This window comes from Vicugna pacos, chromosome 33 (assembly GCF_048564905.1).
Source record: "Vicugna pacos chromosome 33, VicPac4, whole genome shotgun sequence".
Classification (NCBI taxonomy): domain Eukaryota; kingdom Metazoa; phylum Chordata; class Mammalia; order Artiodactyla; family Camelidae; genus Vicugna; species Vicugna pacos.
Window position 1 is genome coordinate 20,676,582 of NC_133019.1, and position 23,628 is coordinate 20,700,209.

Sequence of the window (23,628 nt, forward strand, 5' to 3'; positions counted from 1 at the left end):
ATAATGTAATTTCCAAAAAAAAAAAAAAATCCATTGTATTTCAGGAAAAAAAAAAGGCCGGTGAAACTTTTTAGCAGACTTGATGACTATCCTTTATGATAAAAACTATAATTTGTGGCTAATTTCCAGTGGAAACAAATGCATACAGAATTAAATGAACTAATGAGGAAATCAACAATAGATAAACTACACAATTAAAATAATAATAATAACAATAAATATTAGTGTTATTTTTAAAAAGTGGTCTGAATTTCCTCTGCTAAGAGGAGAAACTGCAGTTAGCAATTCACTCAGCAGGCTAAGAAAGAATATATATGTGTATCTGAAGGGGAGTGTGTGATGGTATACACTTTTCATATCTTTAACACCTATTAAAAATCATGAGATTAAAGCATATTTATCGCTGAATCAATTTGAGTGGATTTTCCCAAAATGTAAATGGAATCCTCAAACGGAAATTGGGAAGACAGAGTTAAAAGCAAGCTGGGGTTGTGGTACAGTAAAGGTTTTTTCGTTTCATTCTGTTTGTATGTTTTAAAATAAACACAAGCCAGAAACATATTTGTCTTTACCTTGCAAGGACCTTTGAAAGGAAAACTGCTTTTGCTTCTGTATTTATGAGGAGCTAAGGCCAGAGCCCCTGAACTTTTCTTTCTGGGGGAGGGGAAAGGCGGGGAGCGTGCTCATCTGCTTTGCTGCAGGGGGCGTCACAGCCAGGGACCCCCCTTTTTTGCCCCTTCTCAATGTCAGAGCAAGTCCGAGGCTTTCATGGAGCCAAAGCAAGCGCCGTGGGGACGGGCCCTGAGAGCCGCTGTTGGTCTGCCAAGAGGCAAGCTTTGGAATGAAGCAGCTCCACCACAAATTTGCACGGCTGTTGTTGGGCTTTGGAAAGCCTTTCTCCCACTCCCCTTAGCTTTCCGAGCAGCATTTGTAGCCAAGTGCAAACAGATCGAATATTTGGCGCAAAGGGCCGGGAGAATGAAGGACAGGGGATCACTCCCCGGTCTTCCCTGGGCCTTCATTCCCAGGTAGTGGAGTCTGCAGAGGAGCTGTCCCTGGGTCTGCAACGCCCGCAAACGCCGCTGCAGGTGTCAAGCGGAGCTGTCCAGCATCCGTGCAGAGCCCGCGGGAGCCAGGAGCCCCGCGCGCCCAGCCCGGCTGATGCTCAGCAACAGGGCGCTCGCCTGAGCACACGCCGTCCGCACTGCCTGCCTCCCGGCTCTGGGCTCGCCGCGCGCCCACGCAGCCTCGGCCTCGGCGGGAACACTCGTCCTCACGAGCTGCTCCAGCAGGATGGGTGCCAACATGTTGCCCCTTCCCTTCCCTTCCCTTGCAAGCGTCTCCTCTGCAATGGGCGGGCTCGACCGCTTGGCCTTTCCCCCTCGCCTCAGAGCATCCTAAATCAACTCGGAGGGAAAGGACAGTTATGGACCCTAAACTCCCACTAACCCAGGTGGCTTCAGAGGGAGGTCTCCCGACCCTGGCCCCACGCCCCTCTCCTTCCAGTTCCCAGCGGGGCCCGTCTGCTTCCCAGCTGCCTCTCCCGCGGACCAGGGGTAGGGCGTTTGGGGCCGGGGCCCTTTGGTCTGATCTAAGCCACCGTGCGCTCCTCCTCGGAGGGGGGGACGGTGGGAGGCGGGATGGCGCTCAGAGGACGACGGCGAAGTGTCCTTGTTGCTCCTGAAACGTGGCGACAGGCGAGGCAGAGACTCCCAATGAGTATGATGGCGACACGTGATGCCGGCGGAGGGAAAGCTGGGTTGGGGGGGGCGGTTAAAGGGAGAAGGAAGGAGGCGGGCAGCACGGGGAGAGAGGCGGGAGGAGAAGGGCGGGAGCAGCGAGGAGAAGGGGGCGAGACAGGCGCGCAGGCGGCAGAAGCCTCTGCCTCCCCGAGCGCGCGGGCCGCCGCCTCCCCGCCCCGCCGCCCGCGGTCGCACACTCGCAGCCTCCCCGCCACCGGGAGAGCGGCCGCCGCTCCGAGGCGGTGCTCCGAGGCGGCGTCGCGCCAGCAGCGGCAGAGGCGGCCGCCGCCGCCGAATCCGGGCCCCAAGGAGCCGCGGCGCCCCAAGTTCCCGCCATGAGCAGGCGGCTCCGGAGGCTCGGCCGCTCCGGGGACGCCCTCCCGGCCGAGCAGGACCGCGGCGCCCAGCGGCCCCGACGCTTCTAACGCCGCCGCTGCCGCCCGCCCGCTCGCGTCCCGGCAGCCGCCGCCTCGGCCGCCGCAGCGCCACCAGCAGCATGTCTCGAAGGAAGATTTCGTCCGAGTCCTTCAGCTCCCTGGGCTCCGACTACCTGGAGACCAGCCCGGAGGAGGAGGCGGAGTGCCCCTTGTCCAGGCTCTGCTGGAACGGCAGCCGGAGCCCGCCCGGGCATCCTCAGCCCAGCGCGGCGGCCCCCGCCGCCCCCGCCGCCTCTGCCGCCGCCGCCGCCGCCGCCGCCGCCGCCACGGCGGGAGCCAGGAGGGCGCAGCGCCGGAGGCGGGTCAACCTGGACTCGCTGGGCGAGAGCATCAGCCGGCTGACGGCGCCCTCGGTGAGCGGGCAGCGCAGAGAGGCCGCGCTCCGGGGGAGGGAGGACGCGGGTCGGGAAAGTTGGCGCCACGCAAGCCCGGGCGTGTGCGCGGAGCCCGGCCGCTGGGGGGCGGCCCGGCCTCGCGTCGCCCGGCCTGGGGCTCCCAACGGCCCCGGGGCCGGACCCTGGGCCTCGGGCGCGGGTGGACGGGGGCCCTGGAGCCCGGGAGAGCGGGACGCCTTCCCTCTCCCGGGGTCTCCTCATCAGGGGTCTGTGCGCCCGCCTCCAGCCTTGCGCCCTCCTTGGTCGCGGTCACCTTGACGGCCCCAGGGCTCCTTCACACCACCCACCTGTTCTCTTCATCCCAAACTTTCCCAGGCACTGTGTTCCGCAGTTCCCATTTCCATGTCTTTCCATCTCTGTTCTCCGCTATCCCAAAGGAACTCTTCCCTCTTAAGAGGAAACTTTTCCTGTCTTTTTTTCCCACACTCTCTTGGTCTTAGCGTGACCTTCTCTGACATCTTTGAATTCCTCAGGCCAACTGCATTCTGTGTGGCATTCCTTTTCTCAAATCTTCAGGAACTGATGGTCAGATACTTTTTTGAGTTGCCTTCTGAGGAAGAAACCTCTAATCTATTGTTTTCTCACCACCCCATATCCTTTTTTTCTTAGTCACTGGGCATTTATTGGCTCGATCTTCTTTGGGCAAATCTGCTGTCTGGTTTTCTAAATCTCTCCACTATTTCTTGCACCCCCTCTTCATTCTCTTTCCCCTGGATTCCTTACTACTTTCTCCCTCATTTTTTTTCATGGCTTCCTTATAGTAGGCTTTTCATAAATATCTGTTGAGTGAATAAATGCCTTCCTGGCCCTCTCGAAACTTGTGCTCATTTAGGAGTGTCTGTATTAGCAGCTCCAGGTGTACCCCAGACTCTCCTGGTTCTAGGCATCTGTCCAGAACGCTTCGGCCTCATTCCTGCTCAGCCATTTCAGGCACCCTTGACTTTCACTCTTTGCAGGATACGAGACCTCTGTTTCAGTCTTTCTCTGACTGAATGAGCTCTCTTTGGAAGGAATCCACTCCATTGCAGAAAGAATCCTAAAGACATTCAGTGTCAAACCACCATCCACCTTTTATTCTCACCTTGATTGGTTTCAAGGACTTCAACTCCTGGTAGCACTTTTCCCTACCCATCTCTGAGACTTGCTTCTTTAAAGTTCCCCAAATGAACATGAATAGTGATCTTGTATGACTCCTCTTGAGTCTCCGTTTTGAAGGAACTCTTGCAATTGATGGTAGGAGTGACCTGAGAAGGAATGGGATCCTGAGGGACTGGGCACTAGTACCGAGCAGTCCTACAAGTACCCTATGGCCGTTGCATTAATGGAGTATGATCTTTGCTTTTAGCAATGAAATTACTCTTTGTTCATCTTCCTTTTTTTGTGCATTCAATTTACCTTCTGCCACTTCTTCCATTGATAACCTAGGAAGCAAAACTCAGAATGGGTTGGCTACTGTTTGCTATTCTTAATACAGATATCTCCCAGGAAGCATAATCTTAGGAACTATTTGATGTTGCAAACTGTTGAACATAAGCCTTTTAAAAAGGAGCCCACTACTCCCGTGCGTCTGTAGTTTTGTGTCAGTACCTAAAACAACATTTGTGCAATATACCAGTTCTTCGGTATAACAGATTCGTATCTGACATGATGATTTTACTGAAAATAATTAGTTTTTTTTAAGGAATTGTTTTTATAATCCTTTTTGCCTGAGAATCAGAATTCACAAAGTTATAAAAAGTCATGGCAGTGCCTCTAATGCCAGTTTGGCATAAGACTTTTCTCAGTAGCTTATGTGAGAAGTAGATAAACTGAACTCCAGTATTTACTGCCAAAATAAGGAAGGAAACAGTCTGATTTTTACCTTTTATAAAGGTGAAATTTGAATAACTGGCTCTTTGCTGGATAAAAAGCATATAACCAGATGATGGTGGTTAGGGTAAGAAATTTGAAAATAATTGTGATGATCAAAAACATGCAACAGCTATATGCACATTCTATGCTACAGTTCTTTTCTATTTTGAAAAAAGGGCTCTTACAGCTACAGCTGGAATGCTGAGAACGTACAGGTGAATGCATAAGGCATGTATAAAGCAAATTCTCATTGGTGGACCGTATCACCAACAGACTCGTCAATTCAAAGAAAATAGTATATTTCAAAGCAGTGACATATTTCTGTGTTCTCAACCCCCGTTTTCTTTTGTTTGGCAAACTAGAATGCTGTTTCAAAATTCCAGTAGATTCGTTCTTCTACATTGTCAGCATTCTAAACTTCTCTGAAGACACTTAGGTCCTGTCTAATATCCTTTCCTTAGAGCTAACCGACCTAAAAAAAAGCCTCTGGAAACAGCCATTACCAGAGTATTCTTAGATGGGAATTTCTAGTTGTTCTGAGTGTTGCAGACCTTCTCGTAGACTGCCACAGTACACTCCAGGGGAAACTGCTTGCTAGGAAGATCCTTTCTTAGTGATCTCATTGTGGAATGTTGTCTCAATCCTTGGAGATTTATTTGTTCTTTATTCAGAATAATCTGCAAGTAAGAAAATGGAAATGAATTTAATAAATACTAGGATATTGCCAAACAATTCAGCGAATTATTTGATCAGTGAGATAATTCAAACTCAGGTTTTTTATATTCTGATTGATACTTTTAGGTGCATGATGTTGGCTATAAAGATTATAGCACTTTATACCATTAAAAAAAAAAGTAAATTGAATTGATGAAATTGAAAACATTCCAGAATTCAGGAGACCTGGTTCTCATTCACTGTGCCTCGGACAGCTAAATACTTGCACCTCTCTGTGCATGTTACTGTAACTGTCTAGGGTGCTTCTCATCTGTAAGGTATTATACTTAGAGTTCCCCCTTGTTCTGAGATTCTATAAAGACATAATGTATCGTCAAGCTTTCGATAAACTGCCACAGTGGCATTTGAAATAAAAGCAAGGACATATTATGAGTTTTAAAACTGAGGAAAGTAGAATACTTTCTTAAACAGGGGCGTCAAAGTACTATTTATTCCACCCAGTTAAAAAACACTTGAAGATCGGCAGTGTGGCAAATATTGTGCAAAGCATTGGTGATACAAATGCCAAACAAAACATTCCCATTCTTTGACCTCATGGAACTTCTGTTAACTATAGCCTTTATTTTAAGGAAACTGTATTCAGTGAAAATGTTACCGAGTCCAAACTCGTTCTGCTCGCCGCACGGCAGGCCAATAAATCGGGAGACGAGGTTTTGGGCAAGGGATAGTGACTTTATTCGGAAAGCTGGCAGACCCAGAGCATGGCCGACTAATGTCTTGGAGAACCATCTTACTCAAGTCAGAATTTAGGCTTGTTTTATACTAAAAAGGGGAGAACGGGTGGTGGGTTGTTGCAAAGTTCTCGCTACAGAAATTCTTTGTCCTTGTAGCTGTCCACGTGGGTCAGGTCATGGTCCTCCTGTAAAACCTCTAACAAAACAAATGCTAGTTTCTATTCTGCAACTTGTTATCTTTATATAAGTGTAAAAGTGTTAATATCCTTAAAGGTCAGAGCCTTGAGAATAGGCGCTCCTGTATATTTTAGGCTAAAGGCAACTTTCCTTTACAAAAGGTGCTGAGCTAGCAAGACAGAGCCTAGAAAACAGGGCACAGGGTTAAAGCCATAGGAACAGATCTAATATGGAATCATTTTGTTCTTTTTCTGTTACAAAAATATAAGAACTCCAATTATCTTGGAGATGTCTAGGGCAAGTTTTATTTATCATCCACAGTTAGTTTTGTTCACTGTGAATCTCTGGGATGCAGCCATAAAAATAAAAATAACCCCTAAAGACCTGGCTAAAGAATGCATAAATCACTTATTAAGTTAGTTATTTAGAAATAATTTACTTGGGAACACAAATGGGGAAACAGCTGGGGATTTTACATCAAAAGTGAATTTAGTAACTCATTTATTTCCATTGTATTTTTTTTTGAAATAAATGAGAGTTGCTTAGACCCGTATCACTTTGACATTGATTTTGGGTTTGCTAATGTCAGCCTGTCAGTGAAGATTTTCTAGGAGACCAACTCAAGCACAAGGCTTTCCTAGGTTCCTTGTTGGAGAACTGGCTGTTACAGGTGGCTTTGAGGACCTCAGAAGCTACATTGAGCAGAATGGCGGGAGCTAAAGTAACAGTAGTAGAAGGATGGCGGATAAGGGAGGAAAGCTACTGAGATGGAGAGTAGCCCAAGAAACAGAACAGTGAGGAAAGGAAGAGGAAGGTAAGCTTGAATTCAAGTAGCAAAAAAGCAGAATTTGTTTTATTGTTTTTGGAAAGGAAATTATATTGACACATGCCTATGAATAAGTGAAAGGATGTAAAAAATACATATTTAGCCTCTCCTAATATTAAATAAAATAAGCTCTCTTGACTTGTGGAAAACCTTAAAAGAAAACCTTAGAAACTGTGAGTGTAACTAACACGTAAATCATGAAAAAAATAGAAAATATATTTGTGAGGTAGGATTTTTGATACATTTATGTGTTTTAATGGACGTTTTAAAAATTTGGGGCTCAAATATGGCTAATAAATTTCAGAGCAACAGATTTATTAAAATTAAAAGTTAAAATGTATTCTGGGAGTTGAACATTTTCACATTTGTAGAAATTAGATACTGCAATATGATATCAAAATTTAATGGCCTCCTATTGCTTTTCTTTACCTCATCCCTAATCATTGGGAAACAACACAGCAGAGTTGAAAGAACAAGGATTTGAAGTTTGACAGACATAGGTTTGAATAACTTTTGGCTGAGCCCCTTACTAAGTGTAAGACCCTGGGAAAGCCGATTCCTACCTTCTCAGAGCCTAAACTCTTTGAACTCAATAAATGATAGTTTCAAACTGAGATACGTGAATTTCAATCAGATTTGAATGCCTCCAAATGATTGAATTTTTTTTGTTTTTCCCGCAATAATTTACTTGCTAGTTACCTCACTGAAAAAGTTCATATGTTAACTGGTTGCCATGTATCTAAAAAAAACTGATAAGAAGGAGTTAACTTTGTTGGCATTGCCCAGCCAATCATTAAAAAAATTAAAACTGGAGTCCTTTTTTGGCTCCCTGGCTATGACACGTGTGTACACAAGCATGTGTAATCATTGCAGGTACAACCATTTCTATCAAAGTGTTGAATGTTATGTGGCAGTATGAAAACCACTGCTATAAATTCTATAAAAATACTAGAACATATATATTTGGTAGAATATTCACAACAAATTACTTTTCAGTTAGGAAAAAAAAGGTGAAAGAGGAATGGCTTCTTTCACTTGCCCGAGAATTTCAAGCGTTACCCATCCATTGCATTTAAATGAATTTGTACGTTTGTGTTCAAAGGTTTAGGCTGTGAGATGCAACAATTACCCAGCTAATGGCTCTTATGTCTTGTGTACAGCAGTCTATTCTTGTTTGATGACCAGCTCAATTGTTAGGCCTTCATTTTAAAGATAAATTTTGACTATGGGAAGTGACATAAGTGATGATTAGTTTGTAGGTAGAGGTGGCGTGATTATATGTTCCTTTTTAGTATATAATTTATCTACTGTGAAGCACTCTGAGTGCTATTATGTTTTTCTCCTCTGTATCATCATTACTCTTTCCATTCGCCTCTGTTTTGTCTTGTTTCTGTCATAGGGAGCCGAAGGTAAAATTTTTTAAAAATTTACATATTTTATTGATTATGATAGTAAAATAATTGGGGTATCTCTAGAAAGATACATTGTTAACTGAATTTCTCACACATTTAGAAAGAAAATTAAGTGGCAGAAACTGGGAGAACATTTACAAGGTTCCTCTGTTTAAATTCTGACTCTAATCTCAGTACTCTTAGGTTTATCTTGTATTTGGCACAGAACCTGATACTTAATGGATGTTCAATAAAATAGCTCAGAATAAATGAATGGATGTTCTTGTTTAATTATCCAATTACATTATTTCTTTTGTATTTGATGTTTTCTGTATTACATTTGGTTCTATCCAACAGAATGTTTAGATTTCATACCCAGCTTGTGAGAGATCTTTAAAGAACCTGTTTGAATTTTATTTACACCTGCCACTTAAAGCAAAACTTCAAAATGAAGTTGTGTTAAAAGAGCAGATGGAAACAATATCCTCCCCCTGGAACTCCTCGAGAAACTCGTTTGTATTTTAAGAAGTTAGGCAAAGACAGTGACTCTTCCCCAGTCTCCTCCATCTCCAGTATAAGTCTGCTTGTATTTTCTGTACAATTCTCTCTCAAGTGAGAGAGAAATGTTTGTCAGCAAGTGGGCTACTGTTGCCAAAAATGCACTGCTAGGAGATGGGATGACATAATCTTGCTCCTCAAACATCGCTTTCAGGACAGGGTCTGAAGATCTAGAGAGATGTGCCGTAAGCTCAGAGCACCTCGTAAAATTGAAAATTCCAGCTTAGAGTGATACAGGAAGTAGGGGAGCTGGAAATAGCTTTGAAGGCTGGAGATTTGTTTCTTGTGGCTGTTGTGGGGAGCTGAGAAACAGTGAGCGTTCTTAGAGCAGTGAGAAATCACTTCCTGTACAGGCTTTAGTTGAGGCTTATTAAACAGTTCTTCGTTTGAGCTAGTGGTTATCAAACTTCAGTGAACATAAGAAATATCTAAAGAAAATCGTTACAATGCAGGTTCCTGGGCCTCATCCTTAGAGGGTCTGGTTTGATAGCTCTAAGGAGAGAGGCCTGGACTCTATATTCCAAACACAACTCGGGTGATTGTTAGGCCTTACCAAAGTTGTGCCTAAGGATGACTGAATGCCACACCTTCAGGATCATTGATCCAGGCTCAGTGAGCTTTGGAGACTTGTTTTTTTGGAAAGAATGGTGCTGGAATTGGCTCCTTTGAGATGATTGTATCTCAGGCAGTTGTCCGAATAAGGATAGAATAGAGGTGGTGACTTGGAGCCACATCCCACTGTTGTATCCTTTGTGTTCAAAATAATTTTACCGGCTGTGTGTTAGAAGATATATGAGATTTCATCGTTTGTAGTTTCAATTATTTGTGGACTCTCCTCCTATTTTTCCTGAGCACCCCCCCCCCCCAGTTTATGTTCAATAGGTCATATGTCATTGCTGTAAGTGTCCTGTGACCTCATTACTCAAAAAAAAAGAAAAAGCTATTCAAAAGTGTTGGGAACGACAGAGAAGAAGGGAGAAGAAGGGTTGTTGTAATGGGCAATCTGACATTATTATCAGTGTTTGTATTTTTCTGAGCAGGATTGGCATGGCATTTCTCAAATGTTCCATTGACTGGTTCATTTTGAAGCAATGACTTGTTCACATGCCAATATAAAATTTTTAAAAAGGTGAAGAGAGAATTAAACAGATCTAGGTGCCAGAAAAAAATTTTTCCTTAGATAAGTAGCATTAAGAGGTTCAGATACCAGATTACAGGACCAGCTCTCAAATATGACAAATACAATGTTGCTAAACTCTACATCCTCAGCCAGTGGCTGAGTTGGGTAGGGGTCTAGTTAAACACTTCAAAGAAATGGTGATTCAGCATTTGAAAAAATTTGTATTTGCAGAAAACTCTAGACCCAACCTATTACTAAGAGAGGAGGCTGTCTGTGTGGATGTCCTGATGTTAACTTAATTGCAAGCCCTTGGAGTCCACTTGACTCCTTTTTCCATTTATTGTATTATATTTGTGATATATGAGTTAGCTGTGCCCAGCGAGGAAATGAAAATGTTCTAAAAATGCTTCCATTCCTTGTTGCTTTATACCTATGCTTCTTCATGCATGTACCCTCCAACTTAATATTGGGAGAGAATAGTTTTTCTTACTAGTTTTGTGTACACACAAACACAGCACACACTCACACACACACACACACACACGCCCATCCTGTTTCAGTCACTGCATATTTTCCCTGTACTCAAGTCTGTACAATAAGACTTATTGTATTGACATGTGATTTTGGTTTATTCTGCCTCTTTAAGACAGAGATCTGTGCATGTCCATAATGAATAAATGATTGCATAAATCCTTGTGTGGCTTGTGGTGTATGTGGTAATGCTCTGTATGCTACAGGGTTTTTGTGCTATTGTATTTTAGTTGATTGTTTTACCTGTTTTGCTTGTAGACACAAATAAGAGTAAATATAGTTTTTTTAAAGAATTCTTTAAGATTTTCAGAACACTTCCTTATTGGATATTTTATTGAAGTTTCACAATTATCTCCAGAGTTTTTGCCAGTTATCTTCAACTTGGTTAGCATGATTATCTGAAGATGCCCATAGACACTAACTATTTGGGGGTAACACATACTTACAAGTGTTTGTACACTGTCTCAAAGAGACGTGTATCTCCGTAAGACACAGAGACATTATCTATACTGTGCTATTCTGTTCATTATTCAGTGTGTAAGAAATGCTGTGTTACCAAACATTGTGTTAGAAATTTCTGCAAACCAGCACATCTGCATATCTATCCTACAGTTAACCATTATAGACGTAATAATGGTACTGGTTGGGTAGAGTCCTTGGGAAAAGTGATAAAGTTAGAAATTGTTGATTTAAGGAGTGGGGGAGAAAACTGACCAGGAACAGGTGAATGTATTGGCTATTCAGCTGGGCCCAGCTAAGGGTGATGATAGTGAACTTGCAGTCTAAGCTGAAAGAATTAGTGTGACTTGGAACGTATTGTCGGGTATTTTCTGAGGGCCCAGCTGAGGTTGGAGATGATGAATTTGTAGCCCAAACTGAGAGAATGGGTATGACCTAGAGATGTATAAAATGGTGTAAGTATTCATTGTATGTTAAAAGCCTGTATGTCAGATTGAGTGTGAGGCGTTAGGGGGCAATCTAATGGTGGAGGGTTATGCTTTGGGAAATGATGAGAGTGAATGCCAAATGGGGCAGACGGTAATACACAAAGGCGTTTCTAGCCTTCTGGTATTGGACACAGATCTGATGTTAATTTGTATCTGGGTCCTGTTCTTTTACTGTTCATGCTCTCAGAATAGCTGTTTGGTTCCCCAGGGCCAAACCAGGCTCATGACTGGTAAGTAGTTAGTCTTTGAAAAAAACTCAATTCTAGCTTTTTTTTTTAATCAAAAATTTTAAAATAAATATTTTATTTACTTAAAATTGTATTATTTAATTGTTTTATTTTTCCAGGAGGGGGAGGTAATTAGGTTTATTTATCTTTAGATGGATGAGGTGCTGGGGATTGAACCTAGGACCTTGTGCATGCTGAGCATGCATTCTGCCACTTGAGCTATACCCTCCCCCCAGTTCTAGCTTTCTGATTACTATTTATATTATGTTTTAAAGGTTAGAAGTAATCCTTCAAAAATATAAGGATATTCAGTTACATCCTTCAGTGCATTATTTGTGGGCCCTAGTTGTTACACAGTACAGTTTCTGTGGCTCAGACTTGGGACGGTTGCTTCAGAGCCTATGGGATTTAGAGTAATGCGTGGCCATTTCTTAATGTATCAGAGAACACAGCAGATGTTTTCTTATCTGAAAAGGTAAAAATTAGTCCTAGTGAATCAGACATTCTAAATAAACCATCACATACGCAGTATCAATTTGTGAGTAGACAAAAACTCAATAAAATATGCTTGAGTTAATTTCCATTTTGTTGATCAGTCTTTGATAATCCCAAAGACTCCCCTGTGTGTTTCAGTGCCTTGAGGTCATCATTGTGTCTTAATTATCACTGTGCTATAGATGTGTGAATATCCTGGTAAGTGGAGGGATTGATTGATTTTAATTTGTCCCCAGTTTTATTGAGATACAATTGACACAGCACTGTGTAAGTTTAAGGTGTGTGGCATAATGATTTGACTTATATACATCATGAAATGATTACTGCAGTTTAGTGACCATCCATCATCTCATATAGACACAAAATTAAAGAAATGGAAAAAAATTTCCTTGTGATGAGAACTCTTAGGGTTGACTCTCCTAACAACTTTCATATATAACGTACAGCAGTGGTAATTATATTTATCATATTGTACTACATCCCTAATACTTACGTGTTTTATAACTGGAAGTTTGTATCTTTTGACTACCTTTCTCCAACTACCCACCCCAGTCTCTGGTAACCACAAATCTGATCTTTTCTTCAGCAAGTTAGTTTGTTTTAGAAGTATAATTGACTTGTAACACTAGGTTACTTATTGTTACACAATATAGTGATTTGATCATCATAATAAGGTTAGTTACCATGTAAATGGAGTGTTCTAGATAATCAAATGCTTTATACCATGAAATTTCCTCTGCATAGGAGCACTGAGGTACTAAATGTGTTACTGAGTCCAAACTCATTCTGCTCGCTGCACGACAGGCCAGTAAATCAGGAGACGAGGTGTCGAGGCAAGGAATAGTAACTTTATTCGGAAAGCGGGCAGACCAAGAGGATGGTCAACTACTAGAACCATCCTACTCAAGTCAGATTTCAGGCTCCTTTTATATTAAAAGGGGAGGGGGTGTGGTGGTGGTTGCAAACTTCTTGCTACAGGAATTCTTTGTTCTTGTAGCTGTCCACATGGATCAGATCATGGTGTCCCTGTAAATCTCCAACAAAACAAATGTTATTTTCTATTCTGCAACTTATCTTTTTATAGTGCAAAAGTGTTATTATCCTTAAAGGTCAGAGCCTTGAGAATAGGCTCTCCTGTATATTTCAGGTTAAAGGCAACATTCTTTTGAAAAAAGTGCAGACCTGGCAAGGCAGAGCCTAGAAAACAGGGCACAGGGTTAAAGCCTAATACGGAGTCAGATTTGTTCTTTCCTATTACAAATGGTCCTTCTGGTCTGAAAGAGTTAGGATGCATGTTCAGTTTTCTGCTTTTCCACCAGGGAGTCTCTTAGGCAAAGGGAGGCAAATTAGGCATGATTGCACACACATTTTTTTTTAAACGTTTAGAGTTACGTGTATAATTTGGTTAATGTGCTTGTCTTTTTTTTTTTTTTTAATGCCTGTTAGTGTAGCTGTGTGTGCAGGATGGGTGGGGAAGGGGGGTTACTGATGGGCAGAGGCCACACTCAATTAATGCTGCATCTGGATATTTGTTTTAATTTTACTTTGGGGAAATAATTTTCTGTCTGCTTCCTGTCTCTGATACCATATATAATAACACTAATCTGTCACTTAAGGGTAGATATGTAGTAAAAGATGAATAGTCAGTTGAAGACAGTGTGTCTAACTAAAAAGAATTATTTCATCATGCTGCAATGCTGATTTCATGAGGACCAAGGTGTTGGTTCAGATTCCTTCACTATTTACATTCCGGGAAAAGAACAGGTTTTGGAATCAGACACTAATCGTGATATTGTGCATTCTTGGATAAGCCTCTCTTAAGGCTGTTTATTATTTATAAAATGAACATAATAATTTATGGGACTATGAAGATTAAAAGTATAATGCCTAGCACAGTAATTGGAATACAGTCGATGATCAGTTAACTTTGGTGCCTTTCTTTAACCGCTTCTTATCAGCTCTTTCACCATAAATCTGCATATTGTTAATCATGTCTGAAAACTTATTACCTCCGAACACATCTTTTCCAAAACCTGTAGAAATTCCCTTCTCTATAGTTCTTGCCTAGCATGCTCATGCTTTTTATGGGAAATATTTTTTTACCTTGGGTACACAACATCTCAGGGTTATGAAAGCTCCCAGAAATCTTAACAATAAATGTGATCTTACTGGTCACTTGTTCATTCATTCATTCCCTTGCTCCTCACGTTCATTTATTCAGACAGCATTTATTTAGCAAATGAGCACTTATTGATTCACTCAGCATGCACTCAATATGCATTAAGCAGACAAAAGAAGTGGGCCATTCAGACAGGAATTTGATATGGTCTGTTTGGGTATAAAAAATGTAAAACTGTGTATAAAAAATTACCAAATAATGTGCACAACAGCTATTTCTGCCCCTCCTGTCTCTCCCCTTCATACTCTCCCAGCCTCTCCTTATTTGGGATGATAGGAAGGCCATATGGACAAAGGAAGGGTTGAAACTGTAATGATGATGATGATTATAGTAATAATAACTGCTGATTTATCACGTCCTTCCCATGTACTGGGCATGTACTATAAGTGCACCACACATTTTATTCTATTTAACACTTAACAACAGTAATGCAGGAGTGATGCCTTACTAAGGTCTACAAGATACCAAGAGACTACCTCTCTGACCTCACCTCACGAACTCTAACCTACACTCACAGTTTTGTATACACTCCTTAAACATTTCAGAAAGGTATTATCTTGCCTCAGGACTTTTTAAAATATACATATATTTATTTTAATATTCTTTTTCACCATAAGCTACTACAAGACATTAAATATATTTCCCTGTGCTGTACAGCATAAACTTGTTTATCTATTTTATATATAGCGGCCAGTATCTGCAAATCTCGAACTCCGAGTTTATCCCTTCCCACCCGCCTTCCCTCTGGCAACCACAAGTCTGTATTCTATGCCTGTGTGTCTGTTTCTGTTTTATGTATAAGTTCATTTGTCTTCTTTAGGACTTTTGTTCTATATCCCCTGTGTCAGGAATGCCCCCTTGCTGCAGTTCTCTACATAACTGACCTTTCCTTGGCTTTCAAATTTCAGCTCAGTGTCACCTCATCCGATGGTAGCTCTCCCCTACCAACCATTCTCTTCAACGTCATTGCTTATTTCCATCATGACACTCCTGTCAGAAGTTATTTTTGTATTTACTTGCTCACTTATGTGTTATTTGTCTTCCCTCACTGTAGTGTAAGCTGTGCAAGGGCAGGGACCTTGCCTGGGCTGTTTATGGTGGTCTTTGCAGTGCCTAGAATAGTCCTGTCTAGAGGCAGGTTCTCAGGACATCTTTATTGATTGAATGAACAAACGGCATTTTGAAAGAAGTTTCAGTACTTAGAAAAGAAAGAACATAGTTAAAAAAAAAAACAACTCACAGTGTAGAAGAAGGAGAATTAACATCTATTAGGCAACTACTATGGACCCAGAATTTAAGTGTTTTTATAATATGTATCCTTGAATTTTCAAAATCTTGTGAGAGATTCAGAGAAGTTGAGTAACTTGCCTATGATCAGAGTTAGTTACTTACTGATAGAGATAAGATTCAGCTCCAAACTCTATTTCTTCCACCATGTTGGTGCATTTCACACCCCTGTGGGTGTGGTGGAGGCTGTGACGCACTGTCTAGATGCCTTGTTAGTAACCATGGACTTACTTCCTTATTTGTTACAAGTGCTGCTCACAGTCACCCTCAGCTGTCAGTCTCCTGTATGTACTGCCTGGACTGAAGAAAGAGATGCCTTGCCAAAGATCATTCCCCTTTCTAGTGACTAATCTGCACATGGATCTGAAGACTTGCCCCTCCTTGCCCTAATTCAGCCAACTCTGAAGTTGGAACTCCATGTACAGTTGGCTGTGGCCTCCATTGAGACTGCATCACAGTCCAACGTCTTCCCCTTCCCAGTTCTGCTTCCGTCTACATTCTTTGATGAGTATTGATCCCATCAAAGTACCCCCTAGTAAGCTGTCTGCATTCTGACCTTCTCAGAGCCTACTTCCCAGGGAGCCCAACCTGCAATAGTGAGTTTGAGAATTGCGATGGCATTGAGAAAAGTGCAAACGTCAGCAGAGGGAAGGTGGTATTTGGAAGGAATATAATGATAACCTTGGATTTGAGTGTTTTGAATTCAAGTGCAAATGGTTGGCTCTGGACCCTGAGTTCTTTGTGAGCTTGGTATTGTTGGATCACCAGCCTCAGCACAGTGCCTGTCACACTGTAGGCAGATGACTCAATAAATAGACCATTTAAGATTTGGGATTGGAGTTTAGGTAAGAGCTCACGGAGGTAAGAGCAAGTATCTTGGAAATTGACATCTCTGGTTGAAAAGGCAGGGAAAATCAGAACAGTAGAGAATTGAGAAGCAAAATGTGAAAGGGAACCAAAAAAGTGTAGGAGTTCTAGGATGCTTTTTTTAGAATTTTTTTTTCCTTTTTTGGGGTGGAGGGGTGGAGGAGGTAATTGGGTTTGTTTGTTTGTTTGTTTATTTAAAATGGATATACTGGGGATCAAACCCAGGACCTTATACATGCTAAGCATGTGCTCTACTACTGAGCTATCCCCTCCTCCCAGCTAGGATGCTTTTTTTGTTTGTTTGATTGTGTGGTGGGAGGTGGCTGGAGAGCAGCTGGAGCAAGAGCTGTAGAGGTGATATTTGAAAAACGGTGTGAATTTAAGGGTGGTCCTTTCACACCCAGGATGAATGAGGTTTCTGGTGGCCTTAGAAAAGTGAGTCCTGCCTCTCAGTCCTGCCTCTGAGATAGAAACCTGTTTAACAAGATTTAAAGGGAGAATACATAATGAGTAAATGGATATTGTGGGCATGAATTTGTCTTCCAAGACATTTGGCAATACAAGTAGAGCTAGTTGGCAGGGCCCATGAGGCCAAATCAAAGTTTATTAAAGAAGCAGCAGCTCATGTCTGAAGATAATAGCGCAGTCGAAGAAGCAGGAGATGGATGAGATAAATAGAGTTTGGGAAAGGATAGATTCCATCTAGAGCCATTGTTTAGCTTCTTTGCCAAAAGTGAGGACACTTAACTTCTCTGTATCAAGGCGGGTACAATATGGCATAGGAGGAGTATGGTGCAAAGACAGCTATCAGATTTTGGTTTTATTTACACTTAATTTGTTACCATTGTATCTCGACTTATCACTGTAACTCAGTGATTGGTCAGTGATTTTGTGTATCTAGTGACTGTCAAATTTAAATTGCTATGCTGTTTGCAGCTCTCTAGGTATATCCTAGCTATGGTAGCTACACTGACCATGGGATGTCAGATGAGGTCTGAAATGTCAGTAATTCATTCCTCAGAAATTTTATACTCAAAGTATGAAGTTGTATATATTTTTTGGTATATTCTACTGGAGATCACTTTCAGATTGTTCTATCAATCTGAAAACTTCAGATTTTCTCTTAATCATCTAAAAATAGTACTTTATTAATTGAACATCATGTGGAGGGAACTGTTTTTTGATTCGTGTTTCTATTAGCTTGTTCTCTTTTACTTTTAAATGCGATTGGAGATATGTAATTTTTATATCTATATATAAAATATAAAACCCATATTCTTACCATCTCTGTGTCTGATATGACTTTATTTAGTGTTGGGGTGCTTTTGGATACTGATGGAAATGTCACTAATGGAAGGAACTCTCAAGGTATTGGACACCAAGTGAATAGGACTCTACTTTGCTGTTATATTGAATTTATTTTACACAGTTCAGAGGCCAAAATACAGCCATGCAAGACACTACAGTCAAGTGCAGCTTCTTGACCCCCTCCCTTGCCTTTTCTGGGTGAATTTTACTCAACCTCATCAAGTGAGGATTTTTTCTTTCTATATACCGCCAACTCCCAAGTCTGCTAGTGCCTGCCATGTAGAAGCTGATCAGTAAGTATTTGCTAAATTAAGAGATTTAGAGTGAATATAAAGATATTTATTCTAAATACATCACACAAATATTGTAAGGAACAAGTAAGATGATAAATACGAGTGCATTTTAGAAAAATAAAATCAGTAACATAACATGTACAAATGTAACAATAACATGTACAAATGTAACAATAACATGTACAAATGTAAATATCATGTTCCATTATCTTTTACTCCTTCATCATATATTTACTACATACTTTCTATGCATGCTTGACTTTATTGTATCCTGAGCCAAAATAGAAGATCTATGGAGCAGAAAATGGTTCTAGTCATCTGCAAAGTTAAAAAATAAAAAGTACTGGATTTTCCTTAAATACTCTTATAATCTGCTACGTTAGTCAATTTACATTATATATTGAGAAGATAAAATAAATTTTTTCTACGTGATCTGAACATATTTTTAAAAAATTTAACATGCGTTCATTAAACCGATACTTGTCGCTGGCCTTTTCTGTGCCAGGAATTTGAGGTGTTTTAGTTACAGAAAATACGTGTAACCCACCCTGCTCACCACCTGCTCCCTCCCCGTCATTTTTCTCTCGTGATTCTGTTGCAAACGTTACAGGAATGAAATTTCAGAAAGATTTTATCCTTCTCCCAACCTCTTTCTTGTATAAGGTTTTCTCAAGGGGAAGCAAGAACTTTTGGAAGAAAAGAAAAATCATATTACCCCAAGAGCAAATTTAGGGAGAACCTGTCGCTGTACTAGTGAGAAGCCTGTTGTCTTAATTTAGTTAGTTTCTGTAGGTCTCAACAAAAGAGAAACACACCTTGTCGAAATGCCTGCTGACCAAATTCTTTCTGGGTTCTCTCTCTCTCTCCAAATACTCGCTTTGCTGAGTCTGTCTTCCAATTTCATTTTTTCCTTCTGTGATGGGTTTAATTTGTGTATAAGAGGTGACTTGATTTTTGAATGTTGTCTTACAAATACTTGATTTTTAACTGAAGAAATTTATTTATTTGTTTTCAGAAAGGAAAGTGCATCGATTCTTGCAAATTGTATTTTTATCATATATTTACAGATATAAACCTGAGTTTATTTTAATAGCATTTTTGCAATCTATCTATCTATCTATCTACCATTGATTATATAGGGCAGAAAAGAAATGACTCTCTGTGATTCTGAATTTTAAAATATCATCCAACAGAAATCTGGAGTAAGTATAATTACTTTTATTGTGTCTTTTAAAAATTTGCCACACTAATGAAAATGTCTTTTACCTCCTTAACAAAAGAACCTGCCTCCAAAGACATTTATCGTAAGCAGTGATACTGATGAGATGATTGTGTTGTAATGGAACAAAGACCGAGGAAAAGAATAAATTTTAGCTACAAACTATTGTAATTCCATTTGAAGCTTCAGGCAGATATCAGGAGTTTCTCGTGTGGATGCTGGAGAAGACAGATTTATTGTTTCCTCCTGATATAAAGATCAGTAAGCACTTTGTGGACATGACAGTGTTTGCAAGCTATCAAGCCTCTTTCTTTCCCCCTTCTTGTGTTAACTCATTGCCATTATAAACACATTTCAAATAAAACCAATCTCTCCTTTCGTTCTGAATTAATTCTTTCTGCAAAAGTGTGCTTGCAAAGTACAGCCTAGCTTCCCTGCTGAAGGAGAATGGGTGACGCTCACCCACAGCTTGCGAGGGGCTGGCTGTCAGTATTGGGGCGTATGGGGCTGCTGCCTGCTGGTTCCCTAAGCACTCGGATAGCTCTCTCCTTACTCAGCCACGTTCTTGGGATGGGAGTGGACTAGGACGGAGGAAATGAAATACTGCGTTAAGTAGTAGATGTAATTTTCCGCCATGAACTTTGCTTTTTGACTACTGAGAAATACATCAGTCCCAAATACATAATTCACATCGGTACACAATTGTTTTGATTATAGCGATGGGATCTATCATCTTAATAGCATTAATGATAACTGTAATGAAATTAACAGTTCCTTTGGTTATGTAGTTGGAAAAAGCATTTTACTACAAGTTTCTCAAGAGGCGTAATTTTTCAAAGGATATGTATGAATAAATCACTTTCACATATAGGTCAATAAAATGTTACAATTGTAATTCTATAAAATATGAGTCTACAAATATGAATTTAAAAATAAGATCAGAACAACAGTTCTTGGCCCTAAGATAAGGTATTCAGCCACTTTTATGTGATCTATAGTCAAATCAAGTTGTACCTGCCTGGAAACATCTTAAAAACCTAAAATAGCAAAATTTATTATTTTGCTCTTCCAGAGTAACTAATAGAACCAAAGTCGAGCATGTCACAGTTTCTGCCTTGGCATTTTAGTGTAAACTTTGATATATTGTGGGCTAAGTTTGAGAAAAAATCGTAAAGAGAAGCATTTCTTTTTGATAGTCCTTATTCTCGGTGTCTCTCTGTCTCTGTCTTTCTCCCCCCTCTATCTCTGTCTTATCTTTCTTGATTCCTATATGAAAACCTCATGTCACAAAAAATCTGCTATTAGTCTCTCCCACCAGACAGATTAGACTGTGTGCATTTTAAATGACTTACGTTAAATTATTAATTAATTAATGCAGGAGTGAAAAGTATGTTTTGTGGGGAACATTGGGGGAATGGGGGGGGAGGAGATAGCTTTTCCATGTTCCTAAAATCAAATCTGGTGTCTGACCCCACAAGGCTCTGACATACACTGACGACCATGCAGAAGTGGGCATGTCTGGGTCCCTCTCACACAGATGTGTGAAGAGCTCTGTAGGCACAATAAATTAGGTAACATTCTTGGTCTGTATGAATGGTGTAGATATACTGGTAGATAAAAACAAAATAATAATATATAGCTCCTTTGATTATGTGGCATTATACTTCTAATTTTATAAGCTTATGGCTAACTTCTGTTATGTTTAAGAACTATTACTGCTACTTTAAGGTTCATGTTAAATAAGGCCCATAGGACTAAACAGGGCTGATGTTATTATATTTTGTGACGCATAGAGATTCCAGAGATGTTGCCTCTTGAGTGAATAGCTTATGGATTAATATGTGTTATGCCAATCATGGATGACCCTGCACTGAATTTGCCTTGGAGATTCCAATTAAGAGCCCTTATACGTGCAAGGAAATTAAAATTTTTTTTAAACTGGGTAATAGTGAATAATATCCAGTTAATACCTAGTTCCTGAGTATCATATCTTTAAAATTCTCTGGTATGAATATGTGTGCATGACTTGTGTGGGTCAACACTTGACTGATATTTGTAAAGCTGAATGCCAGAGCAAGATATTTAAAATGCATGTAGCATTCTAGAAAGAATTTGGAAAAAACAATACTGTTCCAGAAACATTTCCCCTCTTCTGTAGGAAACTGCTCTTACTCACATGTTTTTGCTCTCTGGCTCCTTCTCCCAGTTACTAATTTTCTATTAGGTAGTGAGATGAAACAAATGGCTAAGACATCTACACAGATAACATTTTGGTTCTAATGAGAGCAAATAGCGAAGAACACGAGGTATGAGCGACACCGTTTTCTTCCCGCTGGGTTTTCCCCACTTCAGGGCCAGGAGGGAGTGATGAGCTGATGCTTTTCGTATGTGATACCTGCATAGCGCTTACAAACCTTTGTTTTTAACGCTCATTTTCTCACCCTGATTCACTCGGGAAATGTATGAGACAGCCAGGGCAAGGGTTATTATTAGGCTCAATTGAAGGGTGAAGAAACCAAAGCTCAGAGGGGAGCAGTTACTTGCCTAAAGTCAAGAAGCTCATAATCACCTATTTTAGTGCCCATTTTTCCTGTTTCAGGTCCTAAGCTCTTCTCACCATGTCTTTCCAAGTGTCCATGAATCGCTCCATCTTCAGTTTGGTAATATGCAATAGTGTTCAGCATGGACTCCCTGTTTGTGGGTTGCCTACTTTGTGACTTGCTAAGGAGTGGCTGATAGCAACTTCCTGTTGGTTTTCTTGAACCTTACCTCCTATCACGAATTTAGTTCTTGACTGTGCTATGAGTTCCTCCAACACAGATCTGTGTTAGAAATGACAAAGGGCTCTTTCCTCGTCAGGGCTCTGCCTCTAGGCTGACCTAGTTTGCCTGTCCACTGTCATGTCTGTATGCTTCCAGGCTCCCATGGGTGAGGCAGCTCTAAACAGAGTGAAAGAAGCCACCCTCATTGCCAACAGCTTCAGTGTCTGGGAAGAGCAATGACATTACTTGTCGTTTGATTTCTGAGTATGCAGTCATTATTATCATAGAAATAGTTGCATTTGTAAGCGTACAAATTTCTCTTCATAGATTGTGAAAATCTATGCATATACACATCTTGGTGCAATGAAATAATTTATTAGAAGGAATGAGGAAGCCATGTAATACATATTATATAATGGAGTGATACCTCGGTTAAAAAACGTACTCAGATAGAGTTAAATGAAAAGAAAGATTTTTCATGTCATGCAGTGTTAGAATTCTTCATCCTGCATTTTTTTTTTCCAGAATGAACTGTGATTGTTCTGTCCCCCTAGCTTAGGGACGGAGTGCATTATAAACACTGATGACTAGTAAGCTAGCTAGTTTTGTATCCATTTAGATCATCAGATTATAGTCAACACTAGATCTGATTATATTCAGACCCTTGTTGAGGTTTATCTTCCAAGAGGGGCTGAAGCAGGAGAGCCGAGCAGGACCCTCCCTGGGTAGTATTTGATGGTTTCTGTATGTCTCAGCATCTGAAACTTTCCCACTCCAGGGACTTGATCTTGTCAGAATCCTGAAATAATCAGATTCTTAGGCACTGACTGGCTAAACGAAATGCCCGTGGTTGGCATCTGAAAGACAGTTTACTCACTTAACAGTGAGCAGTAATTGTGAAATGAGGCCTTTTGCTTAAAGTCAGCATGGTCAGCACTTTCTTACCCATTCGGGCCACATGTGGAGCCAAGACATAATCAGAAATTTCCTTTAGTCCATTTAGAGACAAAGCAAAATGAATTTCATGCCCAATTCTTTTATCCAGTTTAGGGATCTATCTGGTTGTAGGAAAGAGCTTGCCAATGAGACCTGATGCCCCACGTTTACTCGTAAGGCTCCCATTTTAGTTAAGATGGTTGAAGAGTTTTCCTTACCTTAGGAATAATTTTTCTCAATATGATGGAGAGCCAAAGTGCCCCTGAACAGGATTAGACATAGTATTTCCTAAACTGTTCCCCTCTTCTCTTTCTTGTGGGTGGTTCTCTCCAGCTTCACCTGCTGCTCAGTGGCTTATCAGGCGGAAATATCTCCTCCCTTATTCCCAGGTACTGGAAACAATAGGGGAGTTTTGGGACTTGCTCAAGTGGAGCGTGCAAAGATATTTTAAAAGGCTAGAAATTACTTCCTAATATGAAGGCCACTGCTGTACTCATGAGTTGAAATGATACTAATTAGCTTTGCAGCACGTAATTGGCATCTTTGGGCTGTGAGGCATGCCTGGCAGCAGTCCTAGGTGCTCGACATGGTCAGTCTAGTTCATTTAACAATTGTTTCACTACTTCCTCATCAACAGATTTTTTTTTTGCATAGAATTAACATACAGCACA

At 40.9% G+C, this 23,628-nt stretch overlaps 1 protein-coding gene across 1 annotated transcript in view; it reads left to right on the forward strand.

Moving 5' to 3' along the window:
* The first annotated feature begins 1,880 nt into the window (after positions 1-1,880).
* The window catches only part of GUCY1A2 (guanylate cyclase 1 soluble subunit alpha 2), a 252,611-nt gene continuing 230,863 nt past the window's right edge, over positions 1,881-23,628 (forward strand). The window contains exon 1 of the mRNA XM_072953952.1: positions 1,881-2,532. Within this exon, the coding sequence (XP_072810053.1) occupies positions 2,239-2,532 (294 nt within the window). The 5' untranslated portion in view covers positions 1,881-2,238. The remainder of the gene's footprint in view (positions 2,533-23,628) is intronic.